General features: G+C 37.1%; 1 protein-coding gene across 3 annotated transcripts in view; it reads right to left on the bottom strand.

Moving 5' to 3' along the window:
• Positions 1 to 19,316, bottom strand: part of Cyp4x1 (cytochrome P450 family 4 subfamily X member 1) — a 58,039-nt gene that overhangs the window by 10,170 nt on the left and 28,553 nt on the right. For 2 of the 3 annotated variants that reach the window (XM_078026217.1, XM_078026218.1), the window contains exons 2-6: positions 12,802 to 12,943; positions 10,747 to 10,791; positions 9,032 to 9,159; positions 6,896 to 7,023; positions 6,656 to 6,810 (exon numbers count right to left, since the gene is read on the bottom strand). In XM_078026217.1, coding sequence (XP_077882343.1) covers positions 6,656 to 6,810; positions 6,896 to 7,023; positions 9,032 to 9,159; positions 10,747 to 10,791; positions 12,802 to 12,943 — 598 coding nt within the window. Of the gene's footprint in view, positions 1 to 6,655; positions 6,811 to 6,895; positions 7,024 to 9,031; positions 9,160 to 10,746; positions 10,792 to 12,801; positions 12,944 to 17,106; positions 17,608 to 19,316 lie in introns of those variants that run through there. The other variant, XM_005318002.4, reaches the window with a different exon arrangement.

Genomic DNA, 19,316 nt, shown 5'->3' with positions numbered 1-19,316 from the left:
TAAATTATAAAGTAAGTCAGAGCCCATGAATAACTTCAGATTTTGCTGGCTTTTCAGAGACCAGACTGGGTACATTACATTTAAGTTGATTTAATTTTCACAGATGATTTATTTTTCCATCAAATGGACAACTTTTGATCAAAGTTCCAAAGTAAAATACAACAAACCAAAGACATAGTTTATATCAGTAGGCAAGCAATATAATTAAGATAATTTCAAATTTAGATTCAAATGATCAATCATTATTTTTTTTTCCTCTGAAATATCATCTTCATGAAAATTATCAGATGAAATAGAAGATAGGCAAAATAATGGAAAAATGACCAAGAATAAACAAATAACCCCCCACCTCCAACACATGCTTGTTTGAAGGGACCAAAAGGAAAACCACAAAAACATATGGAACAGAGCTATAGTTAAAACCATAATCCAAGAAAAATTTCTAGAAAAAAAAATTGAAATCTCTACATTAAAGGACCTAGTCTCTGCCTGGAAAAATTGGAACAGAATGACCAATTGTGATATATACCTAGTAAAAATATTTGACATTAAAGACAGAGGAAAAAAAATCCTCAGAGACTTCTGACAAAAAGATGAAATGAGTTTTAGGGAAGAGAAAATTGGGCTAGCTCAAACTTGAGACAAACAGTAAAGAAATCAAGACAATAGTAGAACATTTCCAAGAAACTCAAGGAAACAAAGTATGAGATAAATATTTTATATGTAGACAAACTGTCCTTACAGTATCAAGGCTATAGAAAAAAACTTGTTTTAAACATGGAAGAACTCAGGGAAGGTTGTGCTCATGAACCCATTCTGAGGAATCTACAGAGATGACTACTTCATTAAAAGAGCAGTTGGTTGCTCAACTATGTCAATATACTTGAAGTCCCTGAAGTGTACACTTGCAAAAGATTAAGATGGCAAATGCTAAATTATATTCATTTTACCACAATACAAAAACTGGCAAGCTAGACCTCTTAGAACAGTAAAAGGTTAAATAAAGAAAAGTAGGAGACTAAGGATTCTACAAAGGAAATAAATACTATGGTAGCCTCAGAACAAAAACATAAACATCTTTATACTCCATGTATGTATAATATGTCAAAATACACTCTTCTGTCATGGGTATCTAAAAAGAACAAATAAAAAATTAAAAAATATAAACAACTTAAATATCAAAGGCAGTATATTTAAAAAGACCAAAGATGACATGCTGTATAAAGAAACTATATAGTGGATTGAATAATGTCTCCCCCAAATTCATATCTACTAAGAGCTGTGAAGGAGGCCTTATTTCAAAAATATAGTCTTTGTGGAAGCAATCAAGTTATGATAAAGTTGTATTGGATTAGAGTAGGACCTACCTCAATGACTTGTATTATTAAAAGAAGAGAGGAATTTGGAAACAGAGAGAAATCAAACATTTGGAGACAGGCAGAAATAATAGTGATGCATTTGCAAGCTGAGGAATGCCAAGGATCATCAGCAGACACTAGGAGGTAGAAGGAGAAGGCAAGAGCCTTCTCTAGAGCCTTCCCAAGGAAACATGGCCCTGCCAATACTTTGTAGTTGTAGCCTCCAGAACTGTGATAGAGAAAAAGTCTGTTCTAAACATCTGTTCTAGTTTGTGATCATTTGTCATGACAACTTTAATAAATAAATACAGTAATTATACCATAATACACACAGTAATGATAACATAATTACATGACAGCATTGTGACCATGTATAACAGTCATTTCAATGAATGAGAATGAGAATGATTTGCTTATTGAAATAAAAAGATTTTAAAACTGGCTCATAAAATAAAATGCAACTATGTGCTGCATAGAAGAAACATACCTAAAACAAAGTAATTCTGAATGGCTAAACATAAAAGGATAGGTTGAGATTATACCAGACAATCAGAAATGACAAGGAAGCAGGGTTGTAATCTTGATATTGGACAAAGTAGAATTTGAACAAAACTTATTAAAACAAGATTCATTTTTTAGTACTAAAAGTCATGATATCACAAGACAATCGCTAAGAAGATATATACTTCAAGTAACAGACCATTTTACCTTGGGCTTGCAGGGTTGGGTTCACCTCCCTCAGCTGGGGAGTCAGGGCTGAGGTTGTAAAATGCTTTGTACTTTACTCAGAGTTGCCTTTCCTCTGCTTCTATGCATTTTAGGCTTTCTGTCACTCATTTATTGATTCCTGGAGTTTCTCTTCTTTCTTTCCTTGGAATAGTTTCCCCTTTGTTGCCTTCACTCTTGTGACTTGCCAAATTCCTCAAAGGGTTCTTCTACTAGGCCATTTTGTCTCTTGCCCAGCAGAACCAACTCTTTTATTACCTAAATAATCTATAATTACAACTCCCATCAGGCAGCACAAAGGTAAATCTGCCTGCATATGTTTAAGTCAAAGGCCTCCAGCATAATAGGAAAATAACTTTTATTTGTAGAAATATTTTTGACTATTTCCTGCTACTCACATATATTTTAAAACTCAAATAAAATGGAAAGTAATGTAACAAAATTGACTGAAATAGAAACAGAAAAACAATTTACTTTCATAGAAGAAGAAATGGATAAAAATATGAAGGTGCTACTTACCTCTACACACACACACACACACACACACACACACACACACACACACGGAGAAGGAGGAAAGAAACAGAAATATTTGAAGCAATAAATGACTGAGAACTTTCCAAAATTAATAACACCAAATCACTCAGAGAATGCCATATAGGATGATATAAAAATACACATATTCACAGCATATTCAAACTGCACAAAACATACAGAAAATCATTAAAGAAAACACAGGAAAAACACCTTATTTATAGAGGATCAAGCATAAGAATCACATTGGACTTCTTGTTAGAAACTAGGCAAGCAAAAAGAAAGTGTAGTGAAATGTTTGAAGTGTTGAAAGAAAAAAAAAATCTCATTAACCTAGAATTTTGTACCCAGAGAAATCATCTTTAAAAATTAAGGAGAACTTTCTAAGGCATATAAAATTGAGTAAATTTGTTACAGTAGAAATATTTTGTAAGAAATGTTAAAAAGAAGTTCTTGAGCAAGAAGGAAAATGATACAGACCAGAAGTTCAGATCTGCACAAAGAAAGGAGCGTTAGAGGATAAGTGAAGGTAAAATGTAGGTCTTTTGATTTTCCTATTTTCAACTGAGCTAACAGATTACAGTTTGTCTCAAGTAATTTCAGCAAAAATATATTTAATGATTATATTTTCCAGATAAGTGGAATAAATGGCAAGTAATGCTATAGAGGGACAGGAGGGAGAAATCAGGAATACTCCGCCAGAAGGTGCTTGCACTACCAGTGAAGTAGTGTAGTGTTACTGGAAAGTAGACTTGGATTAACTGTGGATATGTGCGGCCACTGACAAAAGCAAGATGTATGATTGATATGCTGACAGAGTGGAAAAAAATTGAGTCATAGAAAACACTGAATTAAAAACTACATAAGGTGGGCTGGGGTTATGGCTCAGTGGTAGGGAGCTTACTTGGCATGTGTGGGGCACTGGGTTTGATCCTCAGCACCACATTAAAAAAATAAATAAATGTAAAAAAAAGAACTTTATTAAAATCCCATAAAAGGTAGGAAAAGAATGGAAGACCAAAGAAAAAACAGTGAGTAGAAAGCAGTAATAAATCTGGTAGCTACTAATCCAACTATATATATCATTTATCTCTTTTAAGCACCAGTGATCTAAATGTACCAATTGAAAGATGGACTGTCAAGAGTACATAAAAATGAGACACAGCATGTTGTCTATAAGAAACTTACCTTAAATATAAAGATACATACAGATTAAAAGTAAAGAAATGAAGAAAGGTAAACCATAATAAATAAGCAAACGAAGGCTGGAGTATTTATATTCATTCCAGGCAGAATAAACTTCAGAGCAAGGAAAGGCACCAGATAAAGAAGGTATTTTACAATGATAACGAGGTTAATTCTCTAAGAGCACATCAAAAATTCTTAATGTGTATGCATAACAACAAGCATCCAAATGCAAGAGGCAAAAACTGATAGAATATTTGGATACTTCACTGTCTCTCTATTATAAATCCAGTGTAGAAAAATCAGAAAGCACACAGTTAAAACCAACAATACCATCTATCAACTGAATCTAATTGACATATGTGGAATACTTCACCCAATAAAGAAACAACCCAGATGAAATGGACTAAATCCTTGAAAGATAAAATCTTCAAAAAACTCACATGAGAGACAGATTAAAAGAGGTCTGTATCCACGAAAGAAACTAAATCAATCATTAAGAACCTTCCAGAACAGGAAAAAAAAAAAAAAAAACCAAAACAGGCCCAGATAATCTCACTAGTGAACTCTACCAAACATTTAAGGAAGAAATCAAATGAATTCTGTACAGTGTCTTCCATAAAATAGAATACTTTAACTCATTTTATGAAGCCAGCATTACCTTCATATCTAAATAAGACAGAGATATTACAAGAAAACCACAGACTGATATCTCTCATGAACATAGATGCAAAAATTCAACAAAAGTGGTATTTACTCCAGGTGGGCAAGGCTGGTTCAATATTTGAAAATCAATCAATGTAACTTATTAATTAACAGCGTAAAGAAGAAAGAGTACGATTAATCAGTAAATACAGAAAAGCCATTTGTCAAAATTTAACACTTATTCATGTTTAAAAGAAATCCCAGCAAATTGGGAACAGAAGGAAAACTTCCTCACCTTGATAAAGAATATCTACACAATACCTAAGTGTATATCATAGATAATGATGAGAAACTTGATATTTTCAATAGAGTCAGGAATAAAACAATGATGTCTCTTCTCACCACTCCTATTCAACATCTTACTGGAAATCCTTGCTGATACAATAAGACAAAGTAATATAAAGTATACAGATTAGGAAAGAATAAACAGAACTATGTTTATCCATAGATCATATGATAGTAGAATAATCTCCAAGATTCAACAAAAAAACACCTGAAACTAGTAAGTAATTATGACAAGGTTGTAGGATATGAAGTTAATAAATAGAAGTAATTTTTTATATACTACCAACAAACATTTGGCATTTGAAATTAAAAACAGAATATTATGTACATTAGTTCTGAAAAACATAATACTTAGTATAAATTTAACAAAAGATGTGCAAATCCATTATGAGGAATGCTTTAAAAACCTGAAGAAAAAAATAAAATTTATCTAGATAAATGAAAAAATATTCCATGTATGTATATAGAGAGGAGACTCAATATTGTCAAGATGTCACTTCTTCTTCCCTACTTGATTTTTAGATTCAACATACTCACAATTAAAATCCCCAGCAAGTTATTTAAAAAAAATTTTTTTGGAGGTACCAGGGATTGAACTCAGGGGCACTCAACCACTAAGCCACACCCCAGCCCTATTTTGTATTTTATTTAGAGACAGGGTCTCAAAGAGTGCTCAGCACCTCAATAAGTTGCTGAGACTGCCTTGAACTTGCAATCCTCTTGCGTCAGCATCCCAAGTTACTGGGACTATGGCATGCACAACTGAAAATGTTTTGTTTTCAACAACCTGGACACTTAATATTTTCTCTAATACTTTTGATTTTGTTTTTTTTCATCATAATTATACATAATGAAAATGTAAAGAATCATCAAAGTCCTATGTAGCTGTCCTCAAATCCACTCCTGTTTACTCCAATGAACCATATAAAAGTTAATATTTTCTGTGATCCATGATGCAAAAACATTTGAGGACTATTGCTATAAACATGTAATGCCCACTTGTATCTTAAATTGTTTCTAACCTGCTTCACTGAATATCCTCCTTATAGTATCTATGTGTATATGTAAGTGTGAATACGCATGTATTGGTGAGTCTTGAAAGTTTCCTGGGGGCAAAGATATTTGATATAGTAACTATACTTTATATTTAATATTTATCCAGTGCCAGGTACTATCCTAAACCTTTTACATGTATTAGCACACTCATCATCACCAGAAACCTATGAGATAGGTTTATTTTTAAATCACCATTTTTCAGATGACTTTGAAACAAAGCAGTAACTGTCCAAAGTCATGCTGCTAGTTAATGATGGAATCCATGAAGGATAGACTTCCTGGTGAGTATTCTCTATTATGATACTTATGAAAAGTAATGTTGAATTGCTTAAAAATTTATTCTATTTTAATTATTGAGTTTACACTTTGCTAACATAAACATATTTTTTAATCAAGCTTCTTTTGGTGCATTTCCATGTCTACTCTTTCTCCCATCCATTCCTACATTGCATGAGTACTTTTAACTTATAATTATTACTGCAATAACTGCACAAAACCTATATGTTATATATGTTTGGAAATCTTAAGAGTCCACTTATTATGTTTGTATTAATAACTGTACATAATAAAAATTGCATAACATAATGAGAAGTCCTGAGAAGACTAATTACTACTATGGATGTAGCAAACTCTTCTAAAGGACTCAAACTGTATTTCATTTGAGCATTGTCCATATAAAAGCTCCATTAAGAACAATCATTTTTTTCTGTTCACACTGAGGCTTATCCCTCTTGATAGCCACAATACAATTAATGATGATATATGGACTTGGGCAAATCCAATCCAAGAAATACCCATGTATTTACCTGTGTGTTGATGTAGCACTTTGCTTAACTCTTGGAAGAGGTGGCCATTAGGGCTGAATTTGAAAATTATGTCATGGTGGTGCCAGAAATTGTACATTCGATAAAATATAATTTTGCCGAGTTCAACCGTTGCTTTTACATAAGGATCAAGGGAGCTAGAAAATAAAGTTAGGACACTGTGTCAATAATTGACTTAGATAATGATGAACAAATATCTGTTTTGCTCTCTTTGTCACTGACCCATTTATCTGGCAGTTGGTCTCCTGGCTGAAAGCACATTTCATGATTATGTCCAGGGCCATCAAGTTGATGTGTTCAAAAACCTCCACAGCTGTGTCCTGAGTGCTGCAAATCTTCTCCCACTTATCCTGGCAGAGGAGGTCAAGATCAACATCATCACTATCATCAAAATGCCTTCATTTGCAGTCTCCTCCCTGACCTTGCCCTTATAACATAAGAGACACAATTTTGACCCCTCAGGAACCAAAGTTAAGAAAGCAAATGAGTCATGTGCTTATATTGGGCTTGAAGAAGAAAAATATGCATCTAGCTGAGTGATAAAAAACATGCAATAAATTGCATATCTGGTAAATGGTCCTTCAGGTATTACTATTTCCACATAGATCAGAGTTCTGTAGAATAGGCATTGCTAGTGCAGGCCCCATAAGTACAAAAGGTTTCCTTCCTTCACTTTCAGTCCCCAACTTGCTAGACATCCTGCCACTACTCTCAACCACCGTAACGGTACTTAAAAGATACTTGCAACATTTTCAAAAAAATTTTTATATTCAGAAACTGGGCTAGAGAGAAGCTGTGCAGAGGAGTAGTTGCAGGGAGCTGGCTCCCAGCCAGGTGCAACCTGTGCTCACCTGAATTCCCCCCACAAAGAGACCTATTCACACGGCTTGAAATGCTTTGCATGACTTTCCTGAACTGGCACAGAGTCCCCAGTTGTAAATGTAATTGTCAATATAAATATTCTTTGTGTAAAAATGCAAATAAATGGAAATGTTTAAGCTCAAGTCAACCTGCATTTGTTGAGCATCTACAAGTGCTAAGCTAGTTCCCAAGGACTAGGAGTCTGAATAAAAGGTAGAGTTTGAAAACCTTATACCAAAGTGTCAGTTGTTTAGTCAGTTTAGCTTGCATCTGAATTAGCTACTTTAAAAAATATTTTAATTAATTTCCATTAGTTGAATCTATTAATGGGGCTCAATGTGATATTTCAACACATGCATACAGTGTGCACAATGAGCTCAAATGTTATGTTTAGAAGAGATGAGAGCATGAGCAGTCTTTGAAGTTCAGTGCACTCTGGAACCGTTCTGCAGGGAGAGGAAGTATGAGAGGAACTCCTGGAAATGGACTGAGAAACAGGAAAAGCAGAAATAGCTCCTAGAAATGGAGGTTGAAATTGTGTTGGTCGCTGAGCAGCACCAGAGTTGGAAGAGGGTGCCCTCTTCCCTCTCTAACTCTGTACCTGGTTGGTAGTCTCTGGATCTCTGCCTCATGACCTCACCAATGACTTCAGGGGTTAAATGGGATTCTGTGAACTTGGCTGAGAAGCCAGTAGAGGAACAGGAAACAGTGATTCCTTGGGAACAGAAATGATTTTGGAGATGATGGTGAAGGGAATTTGGCTTTTTGGTGTTTGAAGTATTTACGATGAAACTGTATTAATGAATTATTCATCCAATTAAAAGAAATACAATTTAAAAATTAAAAGCTTTTTAAAAGTAGAGCTTGGGCACAGCTAACTATAAATCAGAAACGATCCCAGGAATGCTCCTCTGCAAAGACCTCCTTCTCCTTTGGGGTGTAGATCATCTCATGGTGATCCTTCACTATCTACAAGGGGAACTTCATATCCGGATTTCAATGAAGACATTTAATCCTCTGCTTAGTTCTTTATGGACCTCATACAAATCCATTCCAACCTACAAACCGTTGTTCATGCTGACCAGCTCCATCTAGAACTCTCTCAATCATATTATCTACATATACACACATCTAATTTATATTTCATGGTAAATTTTAGTCTCTCTGGAATCAGAAGCTGCCATAGCTGGTCTTGGCTTTCTTACCTGTCACCTACAGCACTTACTGCATGAATATCACTACTTGGTACTTGGTGTATTGCTATAGAATCTCAGAATATATCTAAGTCAGAAGACTAGATCTTTTCATTATTATTTTAATCACCCAAAGAAAATAGCAAAAGCTTACACAAACATCTATTTTTCAGTGGGTACTTATACATGGATTAATTTCAGAAATTGACTTTTGATTTTCACTATCCATGAAATGTATGCCTAATACAATTCCAGTTAGAAGCCCCTTGCAATGCAACAGAGCTTCACTTCCCACCCTACTTACCAACATCGTGTTCACAGAATGAGCCATCATATCGACATATGTTTTCAGGATATCACAATGGAATCCAGGAGTCAGTAGTCGCCGATGCTGGAACCACTTGGGCCCATCTAGATTCAAGAGTCCTTTTCCTTGAGAAATAAAAGACATAAATCCATGCCACTTATTAGATCAGAGAAAAAGGAAAGATAAAGAATAGCATGGAGTGAAATAGTGGAATATCAAAGAAGGGCTCATAGGTTAAGATGGTAGTGAGATTTGTTGCTTATATCTGGGATGGATGAATTTAACATCCTGAGTTTCAAAGTCTGATAAGTTTCAAAGTCTGATGAAATGAGAGTGATAATACTAAAATCACTATGTAGTAATTGAGGAAGTTGATTAAACTTTCTGAGGCTTATTTTTTTTCAATAATAAATTTTGATAATAAATACCAATCTTACTGTGTCATGCAGATTCTATGGAGATGTATAATAAGATACAAAACCTAGTCCTGCCCTAGCTCACAGTAGAAACACAACAAATATCCATCTCTTCTCCACTGTAAACCAATTCATAAATGAGTGAAATACAAATTCACTAGAAACTGTATTTCCAGATACCACCCTCTTTAGCCCTGGTCTATGAATGACACACATGTAAACACTTATCAAGGCTAATATCTTACCATAATCTATTGCCAGAGTGTTCATTAAGGATTTATTTTTAAAAGGACCTGAAAGTCTGAATGACACTATTCATTGAGTGCTTAAAATATGCCAGGCTCATGATGCATGGTCTGGCTCTGGTACAATGTTGGGCATTACATAAATTTCTAGAAATACACATTAATTTGTCTCATAACTACTATAACAGTGATTCTTATCCTCATTTTCAAAGATGAGGAAACTAAGGCATAGAGAGATTAAATCACTTCCTTAAAATCACATTCAATTAGTCTACTGGTATGGGGGGCAGGATTCAAATCTAAGGGGATCTGGATCCAAAGCCTAGATTCTTTCATTTAATTCTTTCCTGGTCTAGCACACGCATCGATTATATGACTAAAGAGCTTAATTTATCTGCTCATAGAATATTGCCAAACTGTACTTCAGAATAAAATTTATTGATTTGCATATGAAAATAAGAGAATTACAAAAAAAAAAAAGAAAAAAAATCCAAGAAAACAAGAGAGACCAAAGGAGTCTCTCAGAGTAGGAATGGTGAAGCTACAATTTTAATGAAAGAGAAGGTAATGTAGGTTAGATACACAAAAACAAAATATAGACATTCTGATTTAATTTAAATTTATGTCTTGTTTGGAATATATTATATCATTTTCAGTTGCTTCATTCATATTAGCAATGTCATGGATTAAAAAAAGCTTTATTAATATAAAGTGCTTAAAACAGTTCTTGGAATGCACATAGTCAATGAATGTTGGCTAAAACAAACAATAAAAATGTGATGTCTCTATTAAAACAAAAAAGAAATTGAGGAGACAGGTTCATCCCTATGATGCCTTGAAAATGGGACTTTGAGGAGAGAAATGGATAAGAAGGCTTTCCAGAAAGTTCTGAGTTGACCTTCAAGCTCCCCTGTGACCTTCCCCTAGATAACTCCCAGTATATATCAACCTCACTTTTGATACTTTTGAGGTCAGATTTGAGTCTCTGAAATGCTCTACCATGCAAAGGGGACTTAGTGGGAAAGCGGGTTACAAGTTGGCACATACATACCAAGACACGGAGTCATGAACCTGTATGGGTACTGGGACTTGGGGTCTGCAGAGTCAAGCAGAGGAAACAAACAAAAAACAGCATTAGAGGGAGCACTCACTACCAGTTAGTGAAGTTTTTTTTTTTTTTTCCATTTGTTTGTGTTCACAAGGAGCAAATGGGAGCCCTGGGAGGAGGGGGAAACACAGGTCTTGGTTCAGTGTCAGAGAATAGCAAGTCCTGGGAGACACATAGATACCCAAACCCAGATTCCTCCCTCATTTTCACTTCTACCAACAGAAACAGTGGTTGCCAGAGGATTGCCACATTTCCAGAACAGGAGTAGCACAACATATATCCTTTGTGAAAGGTATATTAAATATGAGACACACCAGCAGTCACCATAGAGTGAGACACGAACGCCCCCTGTTGCTCTTGTGACACTGACATGGAGTTTCTTAAGAGTTGAACTTGAGACACATCAGAGGAGGGGGATGGGAAGCCTGGAGACTTTCAGGGAAAGGCTCTTTTCTTTTATGAGGTTTTACTAAGGATGAGGAATATGAAGAACAGGTTAGAATATGAGACACTTGTTTTGCAAAGTTGACAGAGCAAACACTGGCCATGTTAGTTCTGTGCTATGCATAATTCACAGTGGAGGCCTTGAAAAGGGGTGGGTAGAGGAGGCAGCTGATTCATGGCCCCCAAAAGAACATAGCTGAGTACATACATAAAGGTTAAAAAAAAAACTGGATCAAAATCAGGAGGTTGGGCTGGTAACAGAAAGATATAGATCCAGAATTATGTATTGAGCCTACAGAGGCAGGGATACTTCTGACTTCCCCTGGAGGCTTATGTTCAGGACAGATGAGAGTGGGGAGTATTGATGAAAGGGAAGTCACAAAAATGAGAGGGGCAAAGGCCAGTCTGGTAATGACAGCTCAGCTTTAAAGGACTCTGGAGTTGGGAACTAGACTAGGGACTGAGAAGGACATAAGGAGTTCACTTGGTCAGAGTCCTGTCCCCTCTCCACACTTGCTCCAGGGTATCATAAAGACCCAGTACTCCCTTTCCTCTGAATGGAGCCTCCACTGCCATGGCTAATATCCAAAGCCTTCGCAGTATACTGGGCCCATAGGCCCTGGATTGGCCTATTTTAATCCCCAGCAAGCAGCAGAAAGAGGAGCTAGAAGCACACTTCCTGAAGGACCCCTTTCCATCCCTGGGTGCCCTGGTGCCCCTGGCCTCCCACCTTGGTGTAGAGGAGCAACACGTGAAGAATTGGTTTAGGGTGCAGCAGTGTTCATACCGGTACTGGGAACCAGGCTGTCACCGCTTTGAATTCCACCCCTACGGGCCCTCGCAGCCCTCGTGTTCATGCTGGGCACACTCAACCTGGGCAAGCCCCCCCCCCCCCCCGGTCTGTCTTGTACATGCCCATCTGCCAAAGACGCCCATTTCCCCAGCCCAAGAAGCCCCAGAAGTTTCTCCATTCAGAGCCAGGCCTGTGGGAACCTTCCAGAGAGTACCCAGGAGAGTGTCCCAGCAGCAGCCTTTCCTGGGGAGCCCCATGGCTGGGGCCTCGGGGTATATGGCAAGCAACTAGAAGCTGCCTTGAAGAGACTTGCACATGACCTTCAAGACGTCCTTGAAGACAAACACAAATGGGGTCCAAGAGATTTCTGAATGGATAGGGGTTCTGCACCTGCCACATTCCACAGGTCTCACAGGTCCTCATTCTGGCCACTATTCCATCTAATTGTTGTCCCCACCTGTCATCTGAGTCACTTGGGAGTGTGTCTGGGTCTCTAGGAGTGGAATGGGGTTTCTGGGTGTATTCCCTTCGTGCTTCCCCCTACCCTGCAAGTAGACACTCAGTATTATGAGGCTGTGACCACCTCCTGGTTTGTGTCCTAACCATGGTTTTCCCTCATGAATAAAATCCCTTGTTTTTTAATTTTTATTTATTTATTTTTTTAAAGACCCAGTACTAATCTCTGCTTCAGTTCCTGCTGTGGGTCATGTCCATCTCACTCCTAGGAGGATTAGGTCCTTGAGATTTGCCCCTTGTCTTACCTGTTCTGCTCAGAAATGTCTTTGCATAGTCTGGGTCATAGATAAAGAAAAATGCCTGAAAGGGCCCAACCCAACAAGGGAAGGCACAAGGATACTTTTCAACAGTCTCCTCAAGCTTCTCCATTTTATCTTCCTGAAGAAACTGCAGGGAAGAAAAGAAGAAAAAGAAAAAATAAAGTAAAGGAAATTAGAAAACTGGCTGGACTTGTCCTGTCTCAATAACTTCCTTAACAGGACTGCAAAACTCAGGAAATAATACCAAGGACTAACAAATGTTATGGCATCAAACTGAAAAGCTTCTGTACAGCAAAAGAAATAAGTGTGTGAAGAGAGAAACTATAGAATGGGAGAAAATCTTTGTCAGTTATTCTTCTGACAGGGGATAAATATCTAGAATATATAAAGAATTCAAAAAAAATCTAACACCTCCTGAAAAAACCAAGTAATCCAGTTAACAGACAAATGAATGAAACTTATTCCTCAAAAATCAGAAATAACAATGGACAAGAAATATCTGAAAAAATGCTTGACATCTTCGAAACTTTATTGTAATTTCATCTCACTTCCATTAGAACTGCAATCATCAAGAATACCAATAATAATAATTGCTGGTGAGGAAGTGGTAAAAAAGAACACTTATATTTTGTTGGTGGGAGTGTAAATTAATATGTACACTAAGGAAATTATTATGGAGGCTCCTCAAAAGACTAGAAATAGACCCACCATATGACCCAGCTGTTCCACTGCTTGATATTTATCCAAAATAATTAAAGTAGCATACTATAGCTACACATAGAAATAAGTGCATATATATACCATATATATGTACAAATGTATTCCAATTTTTTTGAGCATTATAGTTATACATGGTAGTTGTGTTCATTTTGACAAAATCATACAAGCATGGTATTTGATTTACTCCAGTTCAATCCTTGTTTCCCCCACTTTCCCTCCCATCCTCCCTTTCTCTATTTTCCTTGTTTATTTATTTTTGATTGTTTGCTTTCTATCTTTCTATCTTATATATATATATATATATGTATATATATATATATACACACACTATACTATACTTGAAATTCACTTGGTATATTTATACATGCACAGAGCATGACTTTGTTAAGTTTATTCTGATTTTCCTCTCCTTTCCAGTCCTTCTTCCCTCCATCTCAATTTCCTTCTTCTTCTCCACTGATCTTCCCCATATCCTTATGATAGCTGATCCTTCCTTTTCCCCCTTATGGTGTTCTAGCTTCCCTATGTGAAAGAAAACTTTTGACCTTTGATTTTCTGAATCTGGCTTATTTCACTTAGCATGATGTTCTCTAATTCTATACATTTACTGGCAAATGCCATGATTTCATTCTTTTTTTATGGCTGAGTAAAACGTGTGTGTATGTGTGTGTATCACATTTTCTTAATCCATTCGTCTATGACAGCATCTTGGACAGGTTCCATAATTTGGCTATTGTGAACTGTGTTGCTATAAACATTGATGTGGCTGTATCACTATAGTATGCTGATTTTAGTTCTTTTGGATTAAATACTAAGAATTGGGATAGCTGGGTTATATGGTAGTTCCATTCCTAGTTTTTTGAGGAATCTCCATACTGCTTTTCAGCGTGGTTGTATTAATTTGCAGTCCTACTAACAATTGCATACTTACATTTATAGCATTGCAATTCACAACAGCCAAGTTAGGGAAGCAGCCTTAGTGTCCATCAATGGACAAGTGAATAAAGAACATGATATAGATACACAATGGAGTTACTCAGCCATGAGGTAAGATAAAATCATATCATTTATAAGAAGGAACTAGAGAACATTATGTTAAGTAAAATAAGCCAGACTCAGGAAGTCAAGGGCCATATGTTTGTTTTTTTCCCTCACATGTGGAAGCTAGAGAGAGAGGAAAAAAAGGGGGAGGGGTGAGGTTGGAGTGGAGAGGAAATCTTATAAAAATAGGAGGAAGACCCTTAGGGTAGAAGAAAGGGATCAGGCAGAGGGAGGTACTGTGGAATGAAATTGATCAAATTTCGGGCATGTATAAACATATCACTATGAATCCCACTATTATGCATGATTATAATGCAGTAATAAAAAATTAAAGGAAAAGAAAAAGGAGTTGGGAGGGGATAGAAGAGGAAGAAAAGGAGAGAGGGTGACTATATGAGATGATGGATATGCTAATTTGTTTGACTATATTAATCTCCTTACTATTCTTATGCATATCAAGATAAATATATTAAAACATCATTTTATTAACCTTAAACATATACAATTAAAACCTGAAACAAACTAATCAGAAAATTATTAGCATTTTCAATAGTCATCTCGAAAGGTAGAGACAATGAAATAATACTTTCAAAATTCTGAGAATAAACAATTTTTTTCTTTTTTTCTTCTGGTACCAGGGATTGAACCCAGGGGGGCCAAGCCACATCCCCAGCCCTTTTCTATATTTTATTTAGAGACAGGGTCTTGTTGGTTGCTTAGGGCCTTGCTAAGTTGCTAAGGTTGGCTTTGAACTCATGATCCTCCTGCCTCATCCTCTGCAGCTGCTGGGATTACAGGTGTGAGCCACCCCCCCTGGCTTGGGAATAACCAATTTCTTTCTTTCTTTTTTTTTAAAGTTGTAGATAGACACAATGCCTTTATTTTACTTTCAAGTGGTCTGTGGATAGAACCCAGTGCCTCACACATGCTAGGCATGCGCTCTGCCACTGAGCCACAATGCCAGCCTTGAGAGTAAATAATTTCTAAAGAATTCTATACCTAGCCAAACTTAATTCCATTCATGTTTGAAATTAGAATGTTTATGGCCATTTAACAGCTCAAAAAATCCTTCACTCATTCCCAAGAATCAAACCATAAAAATGATGAAATAAATAGGAAACAAAAGAAGCCATACTGTCCAGGAGACATGAGATGTGACACAGGACAGCATCAACAAGAGGTCCTGGAACAACAGCTATGTTGTTCCAGGCCTAACTGGATTGGAGTGAGAGGAGAGGGCTGTGGGAGAAATACCTCCAGAAAAGCATTTGGCTTGAAAGATTATTTGGTATATTTTAATATTTGAAAATACTGAGATGTGTGTGATAGCCCTATTAAAGCTATTTCCACAAAAAGCATAACAGATATTGAAAATCTAAGCACATGGGAAACTGAGGAAGTTAGCTATACTATAGGGGAGGGAGCTGTAGTAGAAAAGGGTCAAAATCAGCCTGGACCATTTAGATCAGCAGTAAATAGGATTCACATAACCAAAATAATATAGAACACCAAAGAAAGAATCTAAAGAAGACATTAGAAGATGAAAACACTACATGCCCCACCCATCCTTTTAAGATTCTGCACAGCCCTTCACAGACATTCTTTCCTCTCCTAGGAATTCTCCAAGACTATGAGCTTCCACTGAAGCACTCTCTAAGTATTTTCTTTCTTTCTTTTTTTAATTAGTTGTTCAAAACATTACAAAGTTCTTGACATATCATATTTCATACATTTGATTCAAGCGGATTATGAACTCCCATTTTTACCCTATATACATAATGCAGGTTCACATCGGTTACACATCCATTTTTTTTCTACTTTGTATTTTCATTTCTTTTGGTGGCCTAAGTCTGTACCTGACTTGGGCCCCTTGAAGGTAGGGACCCATTTTGTTTTTTGTAATTCTAGTATCTATCACACAAATGCCACTCAAAATTGGTTGAATTAAAAAAAAAATCAGGACTGGGAGCATATTTAGAGAACAGGAGAGACCAAAAAGCAACAGTCTCCCTCTTTATTTGATAAATTTCAATCAATCATATTTCTTGAGAGGTTGGCTGGGATAGCTCCCTGCTTCACAAGAATCTTGGGAAAAGAAAGTTAATTTTCTTTGGTTAGAATGGACTAAAGGGTGCCAACAATTGTGTTTAGTGTTGCACATTTTATGCAATTAATAAGTATATAATAATAATTATATTAATAATTAATAATTATATTAATAAGTATATAATAATAAGTTATTATAAACAAAATAACATACTATTTTAAACAATATATGTGGAAGGCATTTTATAATACAGTACATATATACATAGAATCTCCCTCCCGACCCCCCACTGTTTCTTCTCTAGTGACCTTTCCCTGTGGGGCTGCTGGAAGTCTCTAGAGTAATGAAAAGGTGCTGAGTGTCAAGGCTGAGCTGGGGGGTCCGTGCAGGACCGAGGGTCTGGAGGTAGGAAAAGCAGCAGACGCCTCGCCATCCGCAGGCTGTCTCTGGCACCCGCCTATGACCCCTTCCCTTCCATCTACCTTCTGGTGCCCGTAGAACCAGTGGGTGGGAGGCGCCGGGAAGGCGCGGAGGTCCCGCAGCAGTCGCTGCCTTCGTAGGTAGAGTTTGATGGCCTGCAGGAGTCCCAGGGCCAGGCAGAACACGAACGCCAGGTATAAAGGCCGCGCCCATCGCGTTTCCAGCCAGGAGGCCTCCATCGCTCTGCGCACGCCAGACACACTAGCAGGCTCCAGGGACCGGGAGGTCGTGCGCTTTCACCAGCCCAGAGCTGGCGAGCATCACTCAGGCTGTCGCCTCTCAGCCCTGCATTTCCCGGGGAAGGAGAAAGGGCGATGGGAGGGGCGGCTCAGGCCGGGGGGAGAGGAGGCAGGCGCGCGTTCTTGATTCCTAACCCTTTATCCACTGATGCGCATCTTGCTTTAGGCGAATTTCTTTCACTGTTCTGGGGTGTGGTATTTCACTCATGGAAGATCCCAATTTAGATTTTGAAATAACGCCTAGGCTGAGCTAATTGTTTTTTTCTATTTGTCATCAATAAATAATAAGCTGCTATGCAAAAAGACCTTCCTTCCCACTCTGGAATCCTATCTAAAGCTACAGGCGCTGGAGTGGGGGAAGGGAGGTGTATGATGATTTTATGTATGTAATGTGGGCTTATAGAGAGTGTGCTGGTGAATGTTTTACAATTGCTTCTCACGCCAATTTGTGACTAGTACCAGCGTCTACAATGTTTCATACTGTGGATATGAGGGCACTGAATCCTGAATTGGAAAGAGACACAAAACAATACATCATCATATAGTATTTCCACCATTCAGATATAATCAGGGCTTACTACATAATTTATGGCTCTCAGTTCAAAATAAACGTAGGATCAAAGTTTTATTAATTTTAAGATAACAGAAAAACTTTAAACCAAGCAAATGCCCTTCAAAGTTTAGGGTCCTGGGTACTGTTTAGGTCCCAGCCCATGAAGTCGCCAGCCCTGGATGCAAGAAATAACCTCAAGAGCACAGAAAATAGTCAACTGTTAAATACAGTCAGCCCTTCATAGAATGTGGCTTGTTGCACAATAATTAAAGAAACATTCAATGACTTTTAGAATGTTTTAACCAACTACCAGATATTCTCACTCCTTCTCAGTACTCTGGAGAATTTTTATGTGAAATTTTTATATTTTAAGTTTTAGTTACAGAAGACATTAGAGTCCATTTTGATAAAATTATACATGCATGGAATTTATCTTATTCTAATTAAAGCCCAAATCTTGTGGATCAAGGGTTTTAAACATAGTTTGTTGAAAACCTATTCATTCAACAAATATCGATCACTTATAACACATGAATCAGTGTTCTCAAAGCTGGAGATAAAGCAGTGAGTAAAATACCATCTTTGCCGTCACAGTGCTTCTGTTTTTCTGTCCTTTATACCTGGATCCTAAGCTATGAGCTGATGGGTGCAGAATTATTCAGGGTCCAACTGCAGCTGCAACCAATGCTGAAACCAGTTTCTACAAGCAAGAGTCTGCTGATACATGTCAAATATATGATATAATATATGTACAGTAAATCCTCTGTGGATTGAAAATATTTTTTAAAAAATTGTATCAGTACTGAACATGTACAGACTTTTTCTCTTGTCATTATTCCTAAGCAGTACAACAATTATATACACAGCATTTATATTGTATTAGGTATTACAAGTGCCCCAGAGATCATTTAAAGTATACAGGAGGATGTGGTTAGGTTATATGCAAATACTATGCCAGAGACTTGAGCACCTGTAAATTTTGGTATCCTTCCTGGGGAGTTGGTCCTGGAACCAATCCCCAATGAATACTGAGAGATGACTGTAATTACAAAGTGTGAGTTTTTAGAATTTATTTCCTATTAGGTGGTGAACAAGGATTTTACAGGCCCCAGTTTCTGTCCTTCCTCTCAGCCTTCTTTGTAGGTGTTGCCCATCATCTATTCATTTGTTCATTTACTTATGCGAGGATTGAACCCAGTGTCTCACATGTGCAAAGCAAGTGCTCTGCCACTGAGCCACAATCCCAGCTCTGGACATTGATATTTGACAGTGTCTGAGAATCTTCTGGTTTAGTTTCTTCTGGGTAACTCAAGACACCTTAGTATCCTGCTTCTTGCCCAAACCATGATGGGTATATGTGACCACATGGTGATCAATGTTCTACCTCAGGGTCCTGAATATTCTCTTCTTCATGATATTT

The sequence above is a fragment of the Ictidomys tridecemlineatus genome, chromosome 11 (genome assembly GCF_052094955.1).
Source record: "Ictidomys tridecemlineatus isolate mIctTri1 chromosome 11, mIctTri1.hap1, whole genome shotgun sequence".
Classification (NCBI taxonomy): domain Eukaryota; kingdom Metazoa; phylum Chordata; class Mammalia; order Rodentia; family Sciuridae; genus Ictidomys; species Ictidomys tridecemlineatus.
The sequence above is the reverse complement of the archived record's forward strand: the minus strand, read 5'-3'. Positions and strand labels throughout refer to the sequence as shown.